At 44.6% G+C, this 20,403-nt stretch overlaps 1 protein-coding gene across 1 annotated transcript in view; it reads left to right on the forward strand.

Annotated features, from left to right (window-relative positions):
* Window positions 1–20,403, forward strand: part of ACO1 (aconitase 1) — a 57,031-nt gene that overhangs the window by 31,335 nt on the left and 5,293 nt on the right. Inside the window, exons 9-18 of the mRNA XM_079959303.1 lie at window positions 699–799; window positions 5,723–5,839; window positions 7,672–7,831; window positions 9,340–9,475; window positions 12,786–12,870; window positions 13,792–13,948; window positions 15,386–15,510; window positions 16,843–16,947; window positions 18,492–18,634; window positions 20,256–20,403. Of these exons, the coding sequence (XP_079815429.1) occupies window positions 699–799; window positions 5,723–5,839; window positions 7,672–7,831; window positions 9,340–9,475; window positions 12,786–12,870; window positions 13,792–13,948; window positions 15,386–15,510; window positions 16,843–16,947; window positions 18,492–18,634; window positions 20,256–20,403 (1,277 nt within the window). The remainder of the gene's footprint in view (window positions 1–698; window positions 800–5,722; window positions 5,840–7,671; window positions 7,832–9,339; window positions 9,476–12,785; window positions 12,871–13,791; window positions 13,949–15,385; window positions 15,511–16,842; window positions 16,948–18,491; window positions 18,635–20,255) is intronic.

The following is a 20,403-nucleotide window of genomic DNA, read 5'->3' on the forward strand; positions in this document are numbered from 1 at the left end:
GTTGCACTTGTGTAATGACAATAAAGAATCTATCTATCTATCTTTAAAAAGGGATTTCTTTGTTTGATGAGGCAAATAATATAACCTGTCTTGTAACCCTGATTGATCTACTTTGAAGTCACCTTAAAAAAATAAACATATGTGTTATTTAAATAAGAGCCTCTAAAGAATCCATAGCCCTAATATGTGACACTGAGGCATCAATAAAGGTAAAGTTAAAGGGACTCCTTTAGGTCCAGTCGCTTTATTGGTCAAGGGAGCCGGCATCAATAATCCTATTAAATCATAGATTTGGGAATATTAAGGACATCTCTGCATATAAAGAGCAGAGTAAACAACAGGCAAGATCCTCCGTCACAACCATCCACTTCCATTTTTAGTCATGGCAAGAATTTTGCATACAAAATGAAATGCTGATATAGACAATGAAATGTTTTATTTATAATTCCCAATACTGTGCGTTCACTGGCATTATGAACTCAGCTCAGAAGTGGATATCTTTTTGTGTTCTTATATTGTTAACCACCCTGCAATCCTCAGATGACGGGGAGCATACAAATTTAATAAGTAACAATATTAATAATCTTCTATTCAAATCCTACATGGCGACCTAAACATTCGATTGTGGAATTCTAAGTTGTTGTCTTTGTGCTTGTTTGAAATGCTGCAACTTGATTGGCTCTTTCCATCTGCTTTAGGCCGTGATGAAGATAAGATTAGGCACATAAGAAAATACCTTGAGGCTGCAGGAATGTTTAGAGATTTCAGTAACTCATCGCAGGATCCCGATTTTACACAGGTGGGTTTGCTTGACTTGACACCTTCCTCAAATGAGCATTCAGGCCTTTTGCCTCTTAGTCTTAATAAGGTCCTACCTACCACTTGTGAGACCTCACAAAGGCACTTTGAATTTAGCCCAGAAACTATTAGGTAGGCAGTGAAGTTGAGCCAGGATTGGCGTTATATGCTCAAACTGTCTTGCCCCAAAGAGCAACCTGTCCTCTGAATTCTGCACCAGCTGAAGTTTCCAAACTGTCTTCAGAGGTAGCCCCACATACAATGTGTTGCAGTAATCTAATCTAGAGGTTACCAGAGCACAGACAACAGAAGTTAGGCTCTCCCTGTCCAGACAGGGGCGCAGCTGGGACACCAGCCAAAGCTGATGGAAGGCACTCTGTACTAGGGCTGGGCGATGATATATCAATATATCATCCAAAACCGGTTTGAAGTCCATATCGTGATATCGTTTTCATAATTTTTGACCTGGCAATATATCATGAATCATGATGTGTATGAGTTTGCTTGTTATGCAAAAATCATGATGTGGGGAACCCATTGAAGCCAGCGAATGCCACTACATAAAAGGTAAAGGGACCCCTGACCATTAGGTCCAGTCGTGACCGACTCTGGGGTTGCGGCGCTCATCTCGCTTTATTGGCCGAGGGAGCTGGCGTGCAGCTTCTGGGTCATGTGGCCAGCATGACTAAGCCGCTTCTGGCGAACCAGAGCAGCACACAGAAATGCCATTTATCTTCCTGCCAGAGTGGTACCTATTTATCTCCTTGCACTTAGACGTGCTTTCGAACTGCTAGGTTGGCAGGAGCAGGGACCGAGAAATGGGAGCTCACCCCATTGCAGGGATTCGAACCACTGACCTTCTGATCGGCAAGTCCTAGGCTCTGTGGTTTAACCTACAGTGCCACCCACATCCCTTCTACATAGTTCTACATAGCTCCATCCTTATTACAGTCATCATGATCAACCGGTATACAGTGGTACCTCGCAAGACGAAATTAATTCGTTCTGCGAGTTTTTTCGACTTGCGAATTTTTCGTCTTGCGAAGCACGGATTTTGGAAAAGCTTCAAAAATCACCAAAGTCTTCAAAAACCTCAAAAAAGGCTACCACACCGCGTGCTATGAGTTGCTCCTCGAAGTCAAGTTGCAACTGCACCCCCTGAATGCACCCTGGGTATTAACGGTTTTAAGAAAAAGGAAACAAACTTGCAAGACGTTTTCGTCTTGCGAAGCAAGCCCATAGGGAAATTCGTCTTGCGAAGCAACTCAAAAAATGAAAAACTCTTTCGTCTTGCGAGTTTTTCGTCTTACGAGGCATTCGTCTTGCGAGGTACCACTGTATCGTGATGTTTTTTATTATTTATTTATTGAATTTATATATGATCGTACCTCAGAAGTCAAACAGAATCCGTTTGGGAAGTCCGTTTGACTTTCGGAGTGTGGCTTCTGATTGGCTGCAGGAAGTTCATAAAAACAACAACCCAATAGCCCCCCTCCCTCGGTGATATGTCATGATGTTGAAAACTAGATATTGCGCAGCACTGCTCTGTGCCATCAAGGCCACCTGAGTGTCAAGTGACAGCACAGGATCTGGGAATACCCCCAAGCTGTATACCCGCTCCTTCAGAGGAAGTGTAACCCCATCAAGAGCAGGCAACCTCTCAGCCATTTGGACTAGGGAACCACCCACTCAATCATCCCTGACCATTGGTCATGTTAGGATGTTAGGATTTTATGTAAGCTGATGCTGGCTAGTGTGATTATTATAAATCACATGAGATGTCTGAGAAGAGTGTAGGAACAGAAGACTGTCTCATCTCTCCTGTCTGAGAGTGTTATTGGACTGTACTTTCGCTTTTGCTGTATGCTTTCTGTTTCTGCCAGAGTTTGGAGAACACAGACGTGATTATGGATTTTCTGTGTATATTGTGAATAAAACGTAGTTTAGATTTACGGATGTCTCTATCTTCTTGCTGTGTGATGCCAGAAGACTTGTGTGCACTTTTCATATGAGAAGTGTCGCAGAGGGGCGACACTCTGGAGTGAAGGGACATGCCATTCCAGAGATGTGCCTACTGGGAGATGCTCGGAGGTACTGGGAGTCTGCCATCCCCCCCAGGAGTGTTTGCCCTCAACAGCTGGTATTGGTGGAAGCTGGAATCCAACAACATCTCAAGGACTGCAGACTCTCCATTCCTGGTACGAGTGGAGATCCTTTTCTAGAGCGGGGGTGGGGAAATTTTAAACCCCTAGATGTTGCCGAACTGCAACCCACATCACCCCTGGCTATTGGCCATACTTCCTGGTGCGGATGAGAGTTGTAGTTCAGCCACATCTGGAGGTGGTTCCTCACCCCTGGTCTAGGAGAAACATCTCTTTCAAGAGTCCCAAACTCTTGATAATATGCAGAAGACCTTCTGTGTTGCATGGCGAGTTCCCGCCTCCCCCCTCGGAAATAAAGACACAAGACACAAGAATTAGAGTTAATGGGTCAAATTAGGCCACAACTTTATTGATTACAGGAATTGAGCAGTATTGGCTTAGGTATTGGTCCTATCATCTAACCGGCTTCAGCCTGCTTGCTGGGTTAACCACCAGTAGGGGGAGTCCCGCTGATGCACATCAACTAGGAGCTCCCCTGGGGTCACCGCTCAGGGGCGTGCCGTGGGCCCACACCTCCATAAGCTCCATAAGACAAGGCCATGCCCCCTGGAATCCTTTACCGGACTACGCTTTGATTTGGGGGAAGGTGATGGCGCTTCCTCCCCCCTTCATCTGCATAATAATACCCCTACCAATGCCTAACCGCCAATACCGAGGAGCTGTGATGGTTTGCTACGAGGTAGGCGAAAACCAAGTGGCTGGTGCCAATCTGCCAATTGGAAAAATTCCTACCAGGCCCCTCGACGGTGACCAACCGGAGTCCATAGCAAAGTCGGAGAGACTAGCCTAATGGGTGGGAGGGGAGGGAAAACCTGAACAGCTGAGGCGTGGAAAGAGGGAGATCCTCAGCCACGCCGGCCCTAAATAGGGCCAGCCATGCCTCCTGGGCCAGCCGATTGGCTGGCCAGTGGGATGACGCGCCTGAGGATTCCCCTAGTATCACGGGGGCTATCAGCCAGCCCCCGTGAGTGTGGGGAGGGGCGTGAAGTCCGCAACCCCACCTCCTCCCTAGCTTGGAAGTGGCTTTTTCATTCCTTCTCTTCCCTCTGAAGACTTCAGAGCATGTTGGCACAGGCTAGCTGAACTGGGAGGTCCTCCAAGCCACCGGGCATGCATGGCAGACCACCAAGGGTTAGATTAAACCTCCTGTTTGTGTTGCCTACCGAGGACCTCAAACAGAGGGAGGGTTGTTGAGCACCTGACAAACCCCAAAGCGAGGCTGGTGGGCCGAGTTCAGGTTGGGGCAGGCCTGCACCGGAATAAATCCTTGGCATTGTGCTGTTAAGCCTGCAGGGCTTGTCCTGCTTGTTACAAATAGTCAGTTCCTGAGAAATGCAGCCTGGCTTCCTTTTGCTTCATAGGTGTATTGTGACTTCCTGTCTAAAGCAGGGATTGAGAAGCTGTGGCACACTCCAGTTCCCATCAGCCACAGCTAGCATGACTAATGATCAGGGATGATGGGAGTTGTAGTCTAGGAGGGCCACAGGCTTCCCCAAATCTTGTCTAAAGTCTCCAGGGGATTCAGAATTGCAGATCTTGTCTCTGTAAGAACTATCCTTCGCTGTATGGAAATACCCATGCAGGCAACCTGGTGCCTCTACAAGCCATTCCTTCATGCTTGTCAGCAGCATCTGAAAAATCTGCATTGCCCCCAACCATATATAGATCTGTCCTCCCACCCCAAATCGCTGTATTCTGTGGTGGTGAAAGCCACCAGACCATAAGCCAAGCTGCTGATAAGGACCCCTTTAACTAGCAAATATTTAGGGGAAAATTAATAGAAAGCCCTGTTAGAATTCCTGATCCATGATTGCAGTCATAGGATTGTTGTCTTTCACATGATGGTATATGTTTTGACTTCACAGAGTGGGAAGTGACGAAGACAGGATGTTTGTGTTACGGTGTTCCATGAAGTGGGACTATTGTCCTTTGTCCTTTTTCTCTTTGCTGTCTGATGCTAGAGAATGAGGGAGCCATGTTTCAGTGCTCCATGTGTGTTTAGATGTAAATAAAGTAGATTAGCCAAAATGCTGAGTTGCTGAGGTCTGTTACGCAACTGCGCAAACTCTTTGGATCCCTAAGTGTGCCGATCTCTTTTTGCATTGGTTGCTGTGATGTTCGGGCAGAAGAAAGCTTTTGAAGCTCCCAAATGAAAGACCAGGAGGGAGAGAACATGCCAGTCGGGCATGTGTCTCTGCCAGGGTCCTACTCGAGAGTAGGCTGAACTCCTGACAAGCCCCAGCTCTCTATTAGGAATATCATATGCCCTAGACTAGGTCAGTGTTAGCCTTTTGGGTAATCTGGCCCTTTGCAAGATGGCCTTGATCTCCCCGTCAGAAAAAATAAATAAATCCAGTGCAGGACAAAGCAAAGATATTCTTGAATATTCCTCAGCCTCTCCACAGACCACCTGAATGGAACTCTTGGACCATGTTTGAGAACCGTTGCTTTAAAGTATTTATCATTTTAAGAACTGATATTGACATGGTTAACTACATATCTATATCTATATATGAGACTGCAAATTTACGATTTTAGGATGACCAGGAACTAGACCCCTGGCTTGATTATGAACGACTGGGGTAATTCAGAGCAGAGAATAATGCCAGCAATGTTGCAGCGTTCCCTAGGAATCCACCATTTTACTCTTTCCCATATAAGTTAATGGCTGCAATTCAGTCCTATGGGGGGGGGGTGGACTCACGGGCAGTTTGGAACAATTGCATCTTGTTTACCTAATCTCTCTCTCTTTTCTTTAATAGATTGTGGAGTTGGATCTACAAACAGTTGCTCCATGTTGCAGTGGCCCTAAAAGACCACAGGACAAGGTCGTGGTCTCTGAAATGAAGAAGGATTTTGAGAACTGCCTGGGAGCTAAAGTAATGGCTTTTTTTCTTCTCCAGCTGAGATTCATTTTCTTTCTTCCTCTTTCATTCAGAAACTTTAATTGCTTCAGACTTGCTTTTAGAGCTCAGAATTTCTATACTCTTTGGCCTAGCAGCCCCTAACCAATTCCACTTGCAGAACCTGCCCAATGAGTTCCCTAGTTGTTGTTTGTTTTTGGACAACATGCCCATTTTGTCCATTGTAGTTAGGTTGTCTGCTTTTTTATGAATATGCAAATAAGTAAAGAGTTTGGCCCCTCTCATGTCAGTCAAACAGATTTCATTCAAGTGCTCTTTCCGCTGTTCATTTGTGGTTACAAAGACCTTCCTTTGCCTAGTCTAGACCTTCCCAATTTTTCTTTTGTGCACAATCTTTTTAGAATTGGCTGCTGATAATGAGAAACTCATTCCCTTTTCTCTCCAACCCCACGTGGAATTTTGGTTAGAATTATTTTGTTTCTGACTATATAGGAGATAGGCAGAAATTTCAGAGGGACAATTCATCAGCATTTGCGCAAAATACTAGACTTTTTTCTGTCTAAGGCAATACACCTGGCTTTACCAGCTTATTAATTGCAGCATCTTTTCATCTGCCAAAGCCTGAACCATTCTGAAGTCAGCAGAGTGCTTCACTATAGTCAGAATGCAAAGAAACTTTCCTGAATGCTTGGTGAAATATTGTCTAGCAGCACCCTAATAGAGTAACCCTACTGTACAGCTGGACAAATGGATTTCAATGGCACAGTTCCCTTTTCAAGTTAACATGCAGAGTGTTTTGATACACGTGCTGCAGTGAATGTATGTGGTTTTTCTGCCATTCAAAGCATCATATGTTCCAATAATGAGTCGCCCCTCCTTCTGTACACAAAACAGCATCACCAGCCATCAACAAACAAGAAGGAGGGATCAATGGGCTTGGGGGGAATCTTGAGGTTTGTAGAACTTACTGTATTTTTCGCTCTATAGCATGCACATGACCATAGGACGCACCTTGTTTTAGAGGGGGAGAACAAGAAAAAAAATCTGCCCCTCTCTGCTCAGTGCCCCTTCAGCGAAGCGGCAGGAGAAATGGAGCCCCTTCCATTTCTCCTCCCGCTTGGCTGAAGGCGCGCTGCACAGCTCTCCCTCTCTGCTAAAGCCAGGAGAGTCTTTCTCTCCCGGCTTCAGCGAAAGGAACCCAAAGCCTTTGTAGCACAGAGTGAGGTCCCAATGTGCTCCAAAGGCTTCAGGGATAGCCACCTGTAGCTTTTGGAGCACAGCGGGAACTCGCGCTGCGCTCCAAAGGCTTTGGGTTCCTTTTGCTGAAGCCAGGAGAGTCTTGCGTACTGACCCCTCTCGCTCTCCAGGCTTCAGCGAAAGCAACGCGTAGCCTCCAGAGTGCAGAGGGAGCACTCCCTCTGCGCTTCGGAGGCTTCGCGTTGCTATCGCTGAAGCCAAGGAGCCTGCATTCACTCCATAGGACGCACACACATTTCCCCTTAATTTTTGGAGGGGAAAAAGTGCGTCCTATAGAGCGAAAAATACGGTAAATGGGCACAGGATGCAGACTTGTCTCTTGGCTGTGGGATGGAAAACCGACAGGGAACAGAATGGAATACCCTGGAAGAAGGCATGGATGTTTGATGGAATGCTAATCACACCAGCATTCCACTGCTTTGTGGCAGGTCTCACTTGTTCTCTTTCTAAACTTTGAAAAAGCAAATCTGCCTTGGGCATTTTTCCCTTGACCAAAATGGCTGCTGTAGAACTGTCTGTTTCGCTCTCCTTGGGCCTTTCCTCTGCTACCGTGATTCAAAATAATACTTCTCTTTCCTTGTCCCTTGTAGCAAGGGTTTAAAGGCTTCCAAATTGCCCCTGACCAGCATAACAGCCAAGTGAAATTTGTTTACAATGATAAGGAGTTCGAACTTACACATGGCTCGGTGGTGATTGCCGCCATTACTAGCTGCACCAACACAAGTAATCCTTCGGTTATGCTAGGAGCTGGTAAGTGTGTCTCATCCTTTTGTGTGTCATTAAATTACACATGCATTTATGTGCTTTTCAAGAGGGAAGGGACCCTCAAAGCCTTCTTACATAAGCTGGCATAACTGATTAGCAACACTGCCTTGTCTCTGTTTTCATTTAGGCCTCTGGAGCTAGAGGGACGTTCGTGGTGGAATTTGTCAATTATTTGGCTACCTTGGTGTAAATAGCAATTGTGTCCAAGCAGATAGGCACAGCCACACTTCCATTGTGTATGAGCCTTTCCCCACATTGTCTCTGTTGAGAGAGTGAGGGTATAACAGCACCCTACAAAATAGCTCAGTCGGTAGAGCATAAGACTCTTAGCCTCAAGGCTGTGGGTTCTAGCCCCACACTGGGCAAAAAATAAATAAATCCTGCCTTGCAGGGGGTTGGACTAGATGACCCTCGTGGTCCCTTCCAACACTACAATTCTATGATTCTATGAAACTAGGTATAGGAAAGTGCAATTATAAAAGCAAGCTTAAATATGGTTGAAGTCCAGTGCGATGACTCCAGGGGAGCTTGTTCCCAGATTTTACTATAGCACTTTAGGCAGATGCAAATGGTTACCAAGGCATTTGACACCTGAGATGTGTGTTTTCAGAGCCCACCTTATTACTGAAACTGTAAATGTTCTGAATTCTGAATTTCAAGTTGTTACAACCCGCCCTGTGGCTTGGGCCAGGCTGGTACCAAATTTAATCAACACCACCCTCTTCTAGTGATAGCTTTAAATAATATAAAGGTAAAGGTAAAGGGACCCCTGACCATTAGGTCCAGTCGTGGCCGACTCTGGGGTTGCGGCGCTCATCTCACTTTATTGGCCAAGGGAGCTGGCGTACAGCTTCCGGGTCATGTGGCCAGCATGACTAAGCCGCTTCTGATGAACCAGAGCAGCGCACGGAAACGCCATTTACCTTCCCGTCAGAGCGGTACCTATTTATCTACTTGCACTTTGATATGCTTTCGAACTGCTAGGTTGGCAGGATTAAATAATATACTTCGGTTTAAATGCAGCACTGAGCCAGACATGCTTGCGCCTATACGATTTTGTAAGGCGACATACAGTCATACCTTGCTTTTCAAACGCCTTAGTTCTGGAACGTTTTGGCTCCGAAACACCACAAACGCGGAAGTGACTGTTCCGGTTTGCAAACTATTTTTGGAAGCCGATCATCCGACGGGGCTTCCAATTGGCTGCAGGAGCTTCCTGCAGCCAATCATAACCTGGACTTGGTTTCCAAATGTTTTGGAAGTTGAACGGACTTCCAGAACGGATTCCGTTTGACTTCCAAGGTACAACTGTATTACATAGATGGTATGCATAAATAAATGTCCACCACTCCCATCATTCCCAGCCATTGGCCACGCAAGCTAGTGCTGATGGGAGTTGGAGCCCGTCAGGGTCTAGAGGGGATTCCCCACCCCATAATACTCAGCTGGAACAAGTGGTCTGTGGCATCCATTGACTTTGGATATTTTTTCAGGATTGCTTGCAAAGAAAGCTGTAGAAGCCGGACTGACCGTGAAGCCATACATTAAAACTAGCCTGTCTCCTGGAAGTGGGGTCGTTACATACTATCTGAGAGAGAGTGGAGTCTTGCCTTACCTTGTTCAACTAGGGTAAGGGGTTAGGTTATATTCACTTTTTTGTTGGAGAGCTCAGTCGAGACTCTCATAATTAATGTTTGATACTTGCTCCTCAGGTGAAAAAGCATGTGTTAAGTTTTCGTTTTAACTGTTGGCTGTAACTAGAAAATAAACAAAATCGCAGCTAAAAACACCGGGTTGAGAAAAGCAAAGCAGCCGGGAATACATGAGGGAAACCACATGTTGTCGGACTCCAAATCCCATCAGCCCCAGCCAGAATTGGACAGGGGTTGTGGATGATGGGAGATGTAGTTCAATCACCTGGAAAAGCCACAGGTTCTCCTTTCCTGCTTTATAAAGGTTGTTGGAATGTTCAAGGGTCATTTGGTTGCCAACATTCAGGTTGCAGTCTGCACGCGAGTTGAAAGTACAGTGGTACCACTTCCGGGTTAGCGCCTCCGGCAATGGCGGAGTTCCTCTGATCGGGAGGAACTTGCTCCGTGGAATTTAGGGTCTGGTCGCCACGGCGAAGGCGGAGACCCACTAAAAATCGCAGGCGGGAGAAGCCTGTGAACGTGGGATTCGGTTGGCACCTTTTGCGCCTCCCCTACTCGCGGGGAGACCCGGTTTCGGGTATCTGGAGCGATGTGGGGTGAGCGGCACGGTGCTTCGAATTGACTGCTTCTTTCACGGAGTGAAGCCGCATTGCTGTTGCCGGAGAGCGCTGACTTTTTCCTGTGGACAATTTGATTCTAAACAACTACCCGTGAGTAGAATGGAAAATTGGATTTTTAAACGTCTTAATTTGGCACCGAAACGGGGAGGTTTCAAACAGGAAGTCCGCCTTCCCCTTTTGTAAATAGATTGAAGCAAAGAATTTGCAAGCTAAAGTCTTGGAAAGTCCTATGTAAAGGATTAAACTTCCAACGGCTAAAATCATTAAACCCCCCTTGGAGGCAGGAGAAGGGGGGGGGGGAATTTGGATCGTGTAAGCCTGCAGGAGAGAGTGAAGAAAGTTGGATCACCACCGCTCTGAACCTGGAAATGGACTGCTAGTAAGACTGACGTTTTTGGGAAAGTTCATTGACTGTGACAGTTAGTTAAATAAGAGAAATACATTGTTTTCATTGTCTCCTTCTGCGTTTAAAAAGGAGTAAAAGTAGCTGAAAATTGAAACTAATTTTACTGCTTGAACTGTGCTTAAAAGGATTGATACAAACAGAAATTGTTTCCCTCTAGAGGGAGCCTTTGAAATTGTTACAAGAGTTGGGCTGGTGGAATCTCCAGCTGCAAGAGAAAACCGTGAGATTGACCTTGGATTGCTTGAGAATGTCGACAGAAGAAGCCTTAGTGATTGCACTATGCAAGATAAGTGAGTCATTGGAACAGCTCCATAAAAAGATGGACGTGATGAATATTAAAATTGATATTTTGGGACAAAAAGCGACTAATTTGGGACAAAAAGTGAACATCTACACAGAAACTATTTAGGAACCGATACAGGAATCTACTTTGACATGCCAAATGGTGGAGAAAGTGAGGTGAACCTAAAGTAATACAAGTGGAGAGGGAGAGAGCCCCAGCCTTACAGAGGCAACTTGATGATTACAAGTTGTTGCCCTCTATGATTGAATTCAGAGAAAGTCAGATTGGAACCCTGCTTGGACTGGAGAAGGAAAGTTGGATAGATCACCTCATGCAGGGATTTACTGACCTTTGGGATCTGGACCTGGGTCAGGAGGAAACTGGAGTTGTGGGGACCTGCAGATTTGGAGGGACTTTGAAACACGTCCTGAAATATCTTTTGGATTTTAGTTTTAACCACAGAGATGTGGATGACATGTCGAGAAGGAATAAAAACATTGTTAGGTTGGAGCTCCCCCAAGACCTACTCTTCAGCATCAAAGAAAGGAAATTAAGAACAAGATCAGCAGAAGACAAAGTAAAGTGTATGTATAAATACAAAGAAGACTTGCAGAAGGGACCTGGAAAAGAGTTAAGAGCTTCAGACAGAAGAGCACCAGGTTGATGGACTATATGGAATTGACGGAAATGACTGGCAGAATCCGAGACCAGGGAGAAGAGACGGTGGAAGTAGATTGGAAAAAGTTTAAAGTTTATTTATAGAAATATGGTAAAATTAATGAGTGTTAGAAAAATGTTGGAATGAAATTATATGGCCTTAGTAGAAGTGTTATAAGGCGTTAAGCATAAATAAGTATTATAGTATTAATGGAAAATAAGGTTAAAATAAGTTAAGATATTTATATGACAGAAAATAGTGAAAGATGGAAAGGATTTGCTGAAACAATTAATAGAAGTGGAATACAAAAAGGGAGGTGAGAGGAAGTCGATGAAACAAGGGAATGAAAGATAAGGCATTGAAATGGTATGATGTATGTTTTTAAATTGTTTTTGTTCTGTTTTGTTTAGTTTAATGAGTTAATGTTGTGTGGTGTATTGTTTATATATTGTATTGTATTTTTTTTCTTTCTTTTGTTTTTTCTTCTTTTTTTCCTCTCCTTTTCTTTTTCTTCTTGTTTGTAAGGTTTAAAAGTAATAAATATTATTTTTTAAAAAAGAAAGAAAGTACAGTGGTACCTCGGTTTAAGAACAGTCCGGTTTAAGAATGATTCGGTTTACAAACTCTGCAAAACTGGAAATAGTGTACCGGTTTGAGAACTTTACCTCAGTCTAAGAATGGAATCTGAACGGTGGAAGGCCACCGGTGGCGAGAGGCCTCATTAGGGAAAGTGCGCATTGGTTTAAGAACGGTTTTGGTTTAAGAATGGACTTCTGGAACAGATTAAGTCTGTCAACCGAGGTACCACTGTAATATTATTATTATTAATTATTAAATTTATATACTTCCCTTCATCTGAAGCTCACAGGGTGGTTTGTAGTATAAAACACAAAACCACATAACATAACCATAGCTGTCAACGTTTTCCTTTTATAAGGGAAATTCCCTTATTCCGAATAGGATTCCTCGCAAGAAAAGGGAAAAGTTGACAGCTATGAACATAACAACAAAGAAAAACAATGTGTAATGTGAAGGGAGTCTAGGCGAGATTTTTTTTTTTATGGTGACACATCTGATTTTCCATTCATGCAAACTAGGCCTGAGATGGACATATAGAGTGGTTATGATTTTTCCAGCAGAAACATTGACCACAGAGGGTGGAATTCAACATTGCACTATTGCAAGTGTTCTGCCTGCACAAGCAAATCCTACTGTGCTCTTCTTTTCTTTGGGGGGGGGGGACAAACAGTATGCTTTATAGTTAATATGCAGATGTGTATATATCCATCAAATACAGAACCTGTTTCATGCTGTCTGCAGGTTTGATGTGGTAGGTTATGGATGTATGACATGCATCGGCAACAGCGGGCCTCTGCCAGAACCAGTTGTTGAAGCCATTACTCAGGTAAGTCAAGTCTCGTGCCCCATATTCTGCTGTTAGAGATGTCAAATACAGACTTCCATTTTGGTTGCAAATGGCTAAAAGGTAAAGGCACCCCTGACGGTTACGTCCAGTTGCAGACGACCCTGTGGTTGTGGCGCTCATCTCGCTTTACTGGCCAAGGGAGCCAGCGTTTGTCCGTAGACAGCTTCCGGGTCATGTGGCCAGCATGACTAAGCTGCTTCTGGTGAACCAGAATAGCGCACGGAAACACTGTTTACCTTCCTGCTGGAGCGATACCTATTTATCTACTTGCACTTTGACATCCTTTCGAACTGCTAGGTTGGCAGGAGCTGGGACCAAGCAACAGGAGCTCACCCCATTGCGGGGATTCGAACCGCCAACCTTCTGATCGGCAAGCCCTAGGCTCTGTGATTTACACCACCGCGCTACCTGCTTGGCTACAAGCAAGCAAAATGTTTTGTTGTTGTTATTTTTGTTGTCTGGTCTTTTCACCGTAATAAAAATTAATTGACACATGTCCAGGTTTTGTGTCTGTAGGATTTAGGTGAAATAGCAGCGGAACTTGTATTTTTTTTTTTTAAATGCATTGCTGGTGGCTTGTAGCAAACAGAATAGAAGGCTTTTGCAGTGGACATTGTGTGTTCTCAGAAAGCATCTGTTTTACTACATTTTACATTTATCCGACTTCGTTCAATAGACCAATTAGTCTAGGGATTTTTCAGTCTCACTCTGATGAAAGCTGAGTACTCAGCTTCAGATCCAGAGCTCATGAAAGCCCTTGTTGGGTATTTCCTGGAACTGTGAGCACAGTTCAGTGATATCCTCTCTCCCTCCCCATTCCCAGGTCTTCTAGATGTGAGAAAGTAGAAGCTGTAGCATTTGTAAATGTGTTATCCTGTTCCCTTCTTCCCCTCTGCACAGGGAGACCTTGTAGCTGTGGGCGTCCTCTCTGGAAACAGAAACTTTGAGGGCCGTGTCCACCCCAATACTCGTGCCAATTACCTGGCCTCCCCACCATTGGTAATAGCGTATGCCATTGCGGGAACCATAAGGATTGACTTTGAGAAGGAACCTCTAGGTAAGGCATTGCTTGGGGAATAATGAACCCTTTAAATTTTGTGTATCTACCAGCTTTGATCATGCGAAAGGCTGGGCTGGATGAATCCCTAACCGGAATTAAGATTGCCAGAAGAAATATCAACAACATCAGATATGCAGATGACACAACCTTGATGGCAGAAAGTGAGGTGGAATTAAAGAACCTTTTAATGAGGAGCGCAAAATATGGTCTGAAGCTCAACATCAAAAAAATGAAGATCATGGCTACTGGTCCCATCACCTCCTGGCAAATAGAAGGGGAAGAAATGGAGGCAGTGAGAGATTTTACTTTCTTGGGCTCCATGATCACTGCAGATGGTGACAGCATTCACGAAATTAAAAGATGCCTGCTTCTTGAGAGAAAAGCAATGACAAACCTAGACAGCATCTTAAAAAGCAGAGACATCACCTTGCCAACAAAGGTCCAAATAGTTAAAGCTATGGTTTTCCCAGTAGTGATGTATGGAAGTGAGAGCTGGACCATAAAGAAGGCTGATTGCCGAAGAATTGATGCTTTTGAATTCTGGTGCTGGAGGAGACTCTTGAGAGTCCCATGGACTGCAAGAAGATCAAACCTCTCCATTCTGAAGGAAATCAGCCCTGAGTGCTCATTGGAAGGACAGATCCTGAAGCTGAGACTCCAATACTTTGGCCACCTCATGAGAAGAGAAGACTCCCTGGAAAAGACCCTGATGTTGGGAAAGATTGAGGGCACAAGGAGAAGGGGACGACAGAGGACGAGATGATTGGATAGTGTTCTCGAAGCTACCAGCATGAGTTTGACCAAACTGCAGGAGGCAGTGGAAGACAGGAGTGCCTGGCGTGCTCTGGTCCATGGGGTCATGATGAGTCGGACACGACTAAACAACTAAACAACAACAACCAGCTTTGATTAGTTGCTCCGTGGCTGCTGTTCTCCGGGTGCTATGCAAAGAAACAGCAAAAGACGAAATCACAAAATCAACAAATACAATACAAAAACAGCACTCAGAACAATTACTTAAAAAAATGAAAAAACAGGCAGCAAAATAATATTATTAGAGAGCAAAGCCCAGGTACCAAGTCCTGAGGAGACCCTTTCTTCATCACTACCTGTGGTTTCCCAGCTGGTGGGGCACTCTGAGAAAGGTCTCTGTTTATTATCTCAGGGCACAGGCAAGTACATAGAGGAAGAGATGATATGTCAAGTCCTCTGGCTCCAGTCTGCGAAGCACTTTTTATGTAATTTACTTTAAAGGTCAGGATCTATAAGAGTGTCTGTGTTTTAATGGGTCTTGTTTACCTTCCATATGCCAAATCTATATCAAGTTTCCAAGAAATGTTGGTGTTTATTGAAGTGGCCGTGTGCAGTGTACACACAGCATTTTTTGAATGCTTTCTCCCGAGTTTATCGCCTGCGTACTTTACTTTCTCACAGGTGTAAACGCACAAGGGAAGAAGATATTTTTAAGAGACATTTGGCCCATGAGGGATGAGATCCAAGCTGTTGAGCGCCAGTATGTCATTCCAGGGATGTTTAAAGAGGTCTACCAGAAAATAGAGGTAACATGTGGTGTTAATACATAGAGCATTTGTATTATTTATGGCTTTCGATCTCAGCAGATATTCTAAATAAATTATAAATACATGCTTTGCCTAAATGTTTTGTATAGATGTTTAATGTAATTCCCATTTTTAATTGTAGGAAGATTGGTTTCTCAGGTTAATGTCTGCCCAGGACTACAATAAAGTGTTGTTAACAAATATTAGACAGGTGCAAAATGCAATATTGGGTTCCGGCTTCAAATTCCTTTGGCTTTCATAAATATTATAGTATTACAGGGCTTTCTTCTTCCTCCCTATCATTAGCAACCCCAGAATAAATGTTCCCAATTGTGTAAAAGTGTGTGATTTCTGCAAGCCGCAGGAATAAATTGTTCATGGTGAGGGATTTGGATTTTCCAGTTCCTTTTATTTTACTTTATTAGTAGGGAGTATCCCCAGCCCTAATTTACTTCAAGATTGCCTCAAGGAACGAAAACAAAAAACGGAGCAATATTGAGCTAATGTTCTCCTGCTGAGTAGGGCATTTTTTGCCCATCCTTGCAAACTCTTAACACCATCCTTGCCCTCTGGAAGCCCAACATAGCCAGATGGTATTTTTTACTGCTAATTACTTGGACGAGGGCATCTCTGGGGAGAAATGGCTGGGCTGATTCTGAATAGGAGAAAGGATTTTAGGCTTCTCCAGACAATCTGTTCATTGATTTGCTTGCACAAAGCTTATGCAAATAATAGACTTATGTCCAATCTTTATTAAGCATCTGTTCGGATTTGTTTACGGGGCAGTTTTACAACAATGAACATTCATCCTGATTTGCTTGAGGGTTGTGCGTGCATCTTGCTATTAATCATTTGTTCACCCCACACTTTTCAGTGGATTTCCCCATCACTTTCCTACCTGCAAAAAGGCTGGTAGTGTCGCCTTTCATAAAATGGATTTGTTGCACTGGGGCGACAGAGCGCTTTGCACTCCTTCAATTGTGCAAAGCTCAGTTTTCAGTATGCGCTCCAGTCCCTCCAGAAAAAATAGTGACAGTCTGCGAATCCAAGGAACTTGGTTTGTACTGTCGCAATTCACATGAAAAAAGAGGCAGTTGTTCCTCAGAAGTAGAGCTCACAGCAAAATGGCTTTGGTGATCCTAAGATTCTAGCTCTCTGCTGTATTTGCTGAGGGTTGTCAAGCAGATTTCCAGGCAACTGTGGTTCAGGTTTTCCCAACCTGTATTAGAGAGCCTGTTTAGCCCACTTTTTACATACTGGAAGGTATATATTTAAAATGTTGCACCCTATAAAGGTTTGTTCCCTATTCTTTTTTTCTCTTCTTTCTTGCAGACAGTAAACAAAGCTTGGAATGCATTAGATGTTCCAGCAGACAAGCTATATGCTTGGGACCCCAAATCCACATATATTAAATCACCTCCATTTTTTGAAAATCTGGTAAGTGTGTCTCACTTCCCCTTGTTTATTTGGGTAGATTTTACTGGCCAGATTGAGAAGGACTTTTTCCCCCCTGTCGGCTAGTTTTAACAATGATAGAAGCCTTGCAGACTGTCTTTCTCCAAGAATGCTCTGAAATGCACCTTGAAATGCACTTTTAAGAACAAATCTCATGCCTCAAGAGAGCCCTATTCTGTAGTTATGCTCATGCTTAAGAACAGCACATGAGTCAGGCTGTGTTGAGTAGCCCCATTCTGAGGTCGTACATTTCATTTTACTTCTTCCCTGCCCTTCACCATAAGCTCCCAGGGCAGGTTACAACAATATAAAAATGCAGTCTTTCCAGTGAGTGCTGCAACAAAATGTTGTTTTGTGGGGACCTACTGCTCTAGATTCCAGATTCTGGGACGCAGGTGGAGCTGTGTATTTCAGAACAGAAAATACTTGGTAGGCAGAACTTATGGACCGCAATAAGCATGCCTTTATGTATAGCAGAATTGTGTCCCTCCAAGAAACACTTAAGGACGTGGATGGCGCTGTGGGTTAAACCATAGAGCCTAGGACTTGCCGATCAGAAGGTTGGCAGTTCAAATCCCCACGACGGGGTGAGCTCCTATTGCTCCTGCCCACCTAGCAGTTCGAAAGCACATCAAAGTGCAAATAGATAAATAGGTACCACTCCGGCAGGAAGGTAAACGGCGTTTCCGTGCGCTGCTCTGGTTCTCCAGAAGTGGCTTAGTCATGCTGGCCACATGACCCGGAAGCTGTACGCCGGCTCCCTCGGCCAGTAAAGCGAGATGAGCGCCGCAACCCCAGAGTCGGTCACAACTGGACCTAATGGTCAGGGGTCCCTTTACCTTACTTGTAAATGAACAAATTCCTCTTGGCTTATTGCCCAGAAAAACCAAACTCCCAATCATGAGGAGCCATATCCTTGGTGAAGTAGATGTTCCACATAAGTCTTGGCTATACAGTGGATGTTTCCCTGCCTATCATTATCCTTTTGGTTCGGCCTGCCTACACTGGAATCTAGGAACAAAATCAACCCCAGAGTCGGGGTCCCTTTACCTTTACCTTACTGCTCTAGATTCCAGACACTATGTTCTGTTGTTAACCCCCAACAGTCAAGTCAGCATTTTCAACATGCTCAGTCCGCATTGAGCCACCCATAGCATTCTGCCCTCCGCACCCTAATTAAGAGATGTTTGTTTTTCTGCAAACCTTGAGGTTCCTGCTGATACCTTCCTGTTGTCTATGGACAATGCCATAAAGGCTACATAAGCAATGGCACTTGCACCCTAATCATCCGAAACAGAGGCAGTGCATCTGTCCACTTTCTGCACAAATAGAATTCTGAAAAATACCTTGAGCAGAAAAGCGAGTTATCACACCTAGTTTGGTTTTCCAGATTTGATCAAGCCTATCAAGGGTTTTTTTTTATAGTTTGGATGAAGGTAGCAGTTGCAAATTTGTACAGCTGATGCTTAAAAAACACACCCATGTGTTTGTTTTTAAATAACTACTTTTGTGTGGTGTTCTCTCAGACTTTGGAGCTCCCGCCACTGAAATCCATAGTTGACGCCTACGTCCTGCTCAACCTTGGTGACTCTGTGACCACGGATCATATCTCTCCTGCTGGGAACATAGCAAGAAACAGCCCAGCTGCTCGTTATTTAACCAGCAGAGGGTGAGTCAAGCATAAAAGCTTCTCTCTCTGTGTGTCCTTAGATCAGATGTCCTTAAATCAACATCCATCTGCTCCAGCAAGAATGGCCAATGGGCAAGGATGATAGGAGTTGTATTTCAACACCAGGAGGTTCAAAGGCCTAGTGTTATTATTTTCCTAGTTTAGTTGGTAGAGCATGAGGCTCTTACTCTCAGGGTTGTGGGTTCAAGTCCCACTTTGGGCAAAAGATTCATGCATTGCAAGGGGTTGGATTAGATGACCTCCCCGTGGCCTTTACAACTTGACAGTTCTATGATTCCCCCCTCACTTCCCTCCCATTCCACTTACCGGTAACTGACTTCACTGTTCCATAATAACCTGCGACACTCCAGGTTCTTTTTGGACTTCAGCTCCCATCCTCCCTTCACACTAGCCATCGGCTGATCGGGGTTCAAAAATCTGGGGGGGGCACCCTGATCCACAGCTGAAGGCAGCCCTCTTTAGGGAAGCTTTTAATGTTTAACATACTACTGTATTTTAATACTTTGTTGGAAGCCGCCCAGAGTGGCTGGGGAAACCCAGTCAGATGGGCGGGGTATAAATTTTATTATTATTATTATTATTATTATTATTATTATTATTATTATTAATTTATTATTATTTTATTTGGTCTTGAACTGTCTGCACAGGCTGCTGGGGGAGGTATTTTTGAAAGCCAGAAATAAAAAAACTGAGTCGCCCTGGCCACAAGTTGCAGAAGTGAACGTTTCGGGTTCCTTTTAGTTACCGTATTTTTCGCTCTATAACACGCACCAGACCATAACATACACATAGTTTTTAGAGGAGGAAAACAAGAAAAAAATATTCTAAACGAAACAGTGGATGTATGATTTTTGTGGTTCATGCTGTGGCCACAGACATGTGATCTGACGGTGAGTTTGGGGTAGCCCAATGCAAAAATCCTGAGGATCCATGTGGATCCATGCTAAAGTCACCCTAAAGTCGCAGGGGCGCTGGGGGAGTGAACGGGAAGCAAGAGAAGAACGATCCCTCACACAGACACACAGACACACAGAGTATCAATCCTAAAGTCGCAGGAGAGCGCAGGGGCGCTGGGAGAGTGAATCGGAAGCAAGAGAAGGAGAACGATAGCTCAAGCACACACACACACAGCCCCTACAGTGGCTAATCCAAAATCGGACAGCAAAAAACTGCAGGCAGGGACAGAGAGCACGGGGTTGTTTTAAAGCAGCCAACCCCGCTCTGCTTCTCTCCCTCCTCCCGGCTAGGCTGGCTGAAAAGCTTTGCTGCTAATTAGCAGCTCAGTGGGGAGGAGAGAGGGACATAGAGCACGGGGTTGTTTTAAAGCAGCCCACCCTGCTCTGCTTCTCTCCCTCCTCCCCGGCTTGGCTCGCTGACAGGAGCCGCTTACACCCGCTTTGCAGTTTAAAAGTGAGCCACAGACTGCTCACGACTGCAGCAGATTCCCCTGCCATCCGTAGGCATTCGCTCCATAACACGCACAGACATTTCCCCTTACTTTCTAGGAGGAAAAAACTGCGTGTTATGGAGCGAAAATTACGGTAACTGCGCAGCCTTCCAGTTCATACATCTGAGGATTGCCTTATTTTTGTCTTGCTAGCCTAACTCCCAGAGAGTTCAACTCGTATGGTTCGCGCCGGGGCAATGACGCCGTCATGGCTAGGGGAACGTTTGCAAACATACGCCTGCTGAACAAATTTCTCAACAAGCAGGCCCCGCAAACTATCCACTTCCCGTCTGATGAAACT

The sequence above is a fragment of the Podarcis cretensis genome (assembly GCF_951804945.1).
Source record: "Podarcis cretensis genome assembly, chromosome: 17".
In the NCBI taxonomy this organism is placed as follows: Eukaryota; Metazoa; Chordata; class Lepidosauria; order Squamata; family Lacertidae; genus Podarcis; species Podarcis cretensis.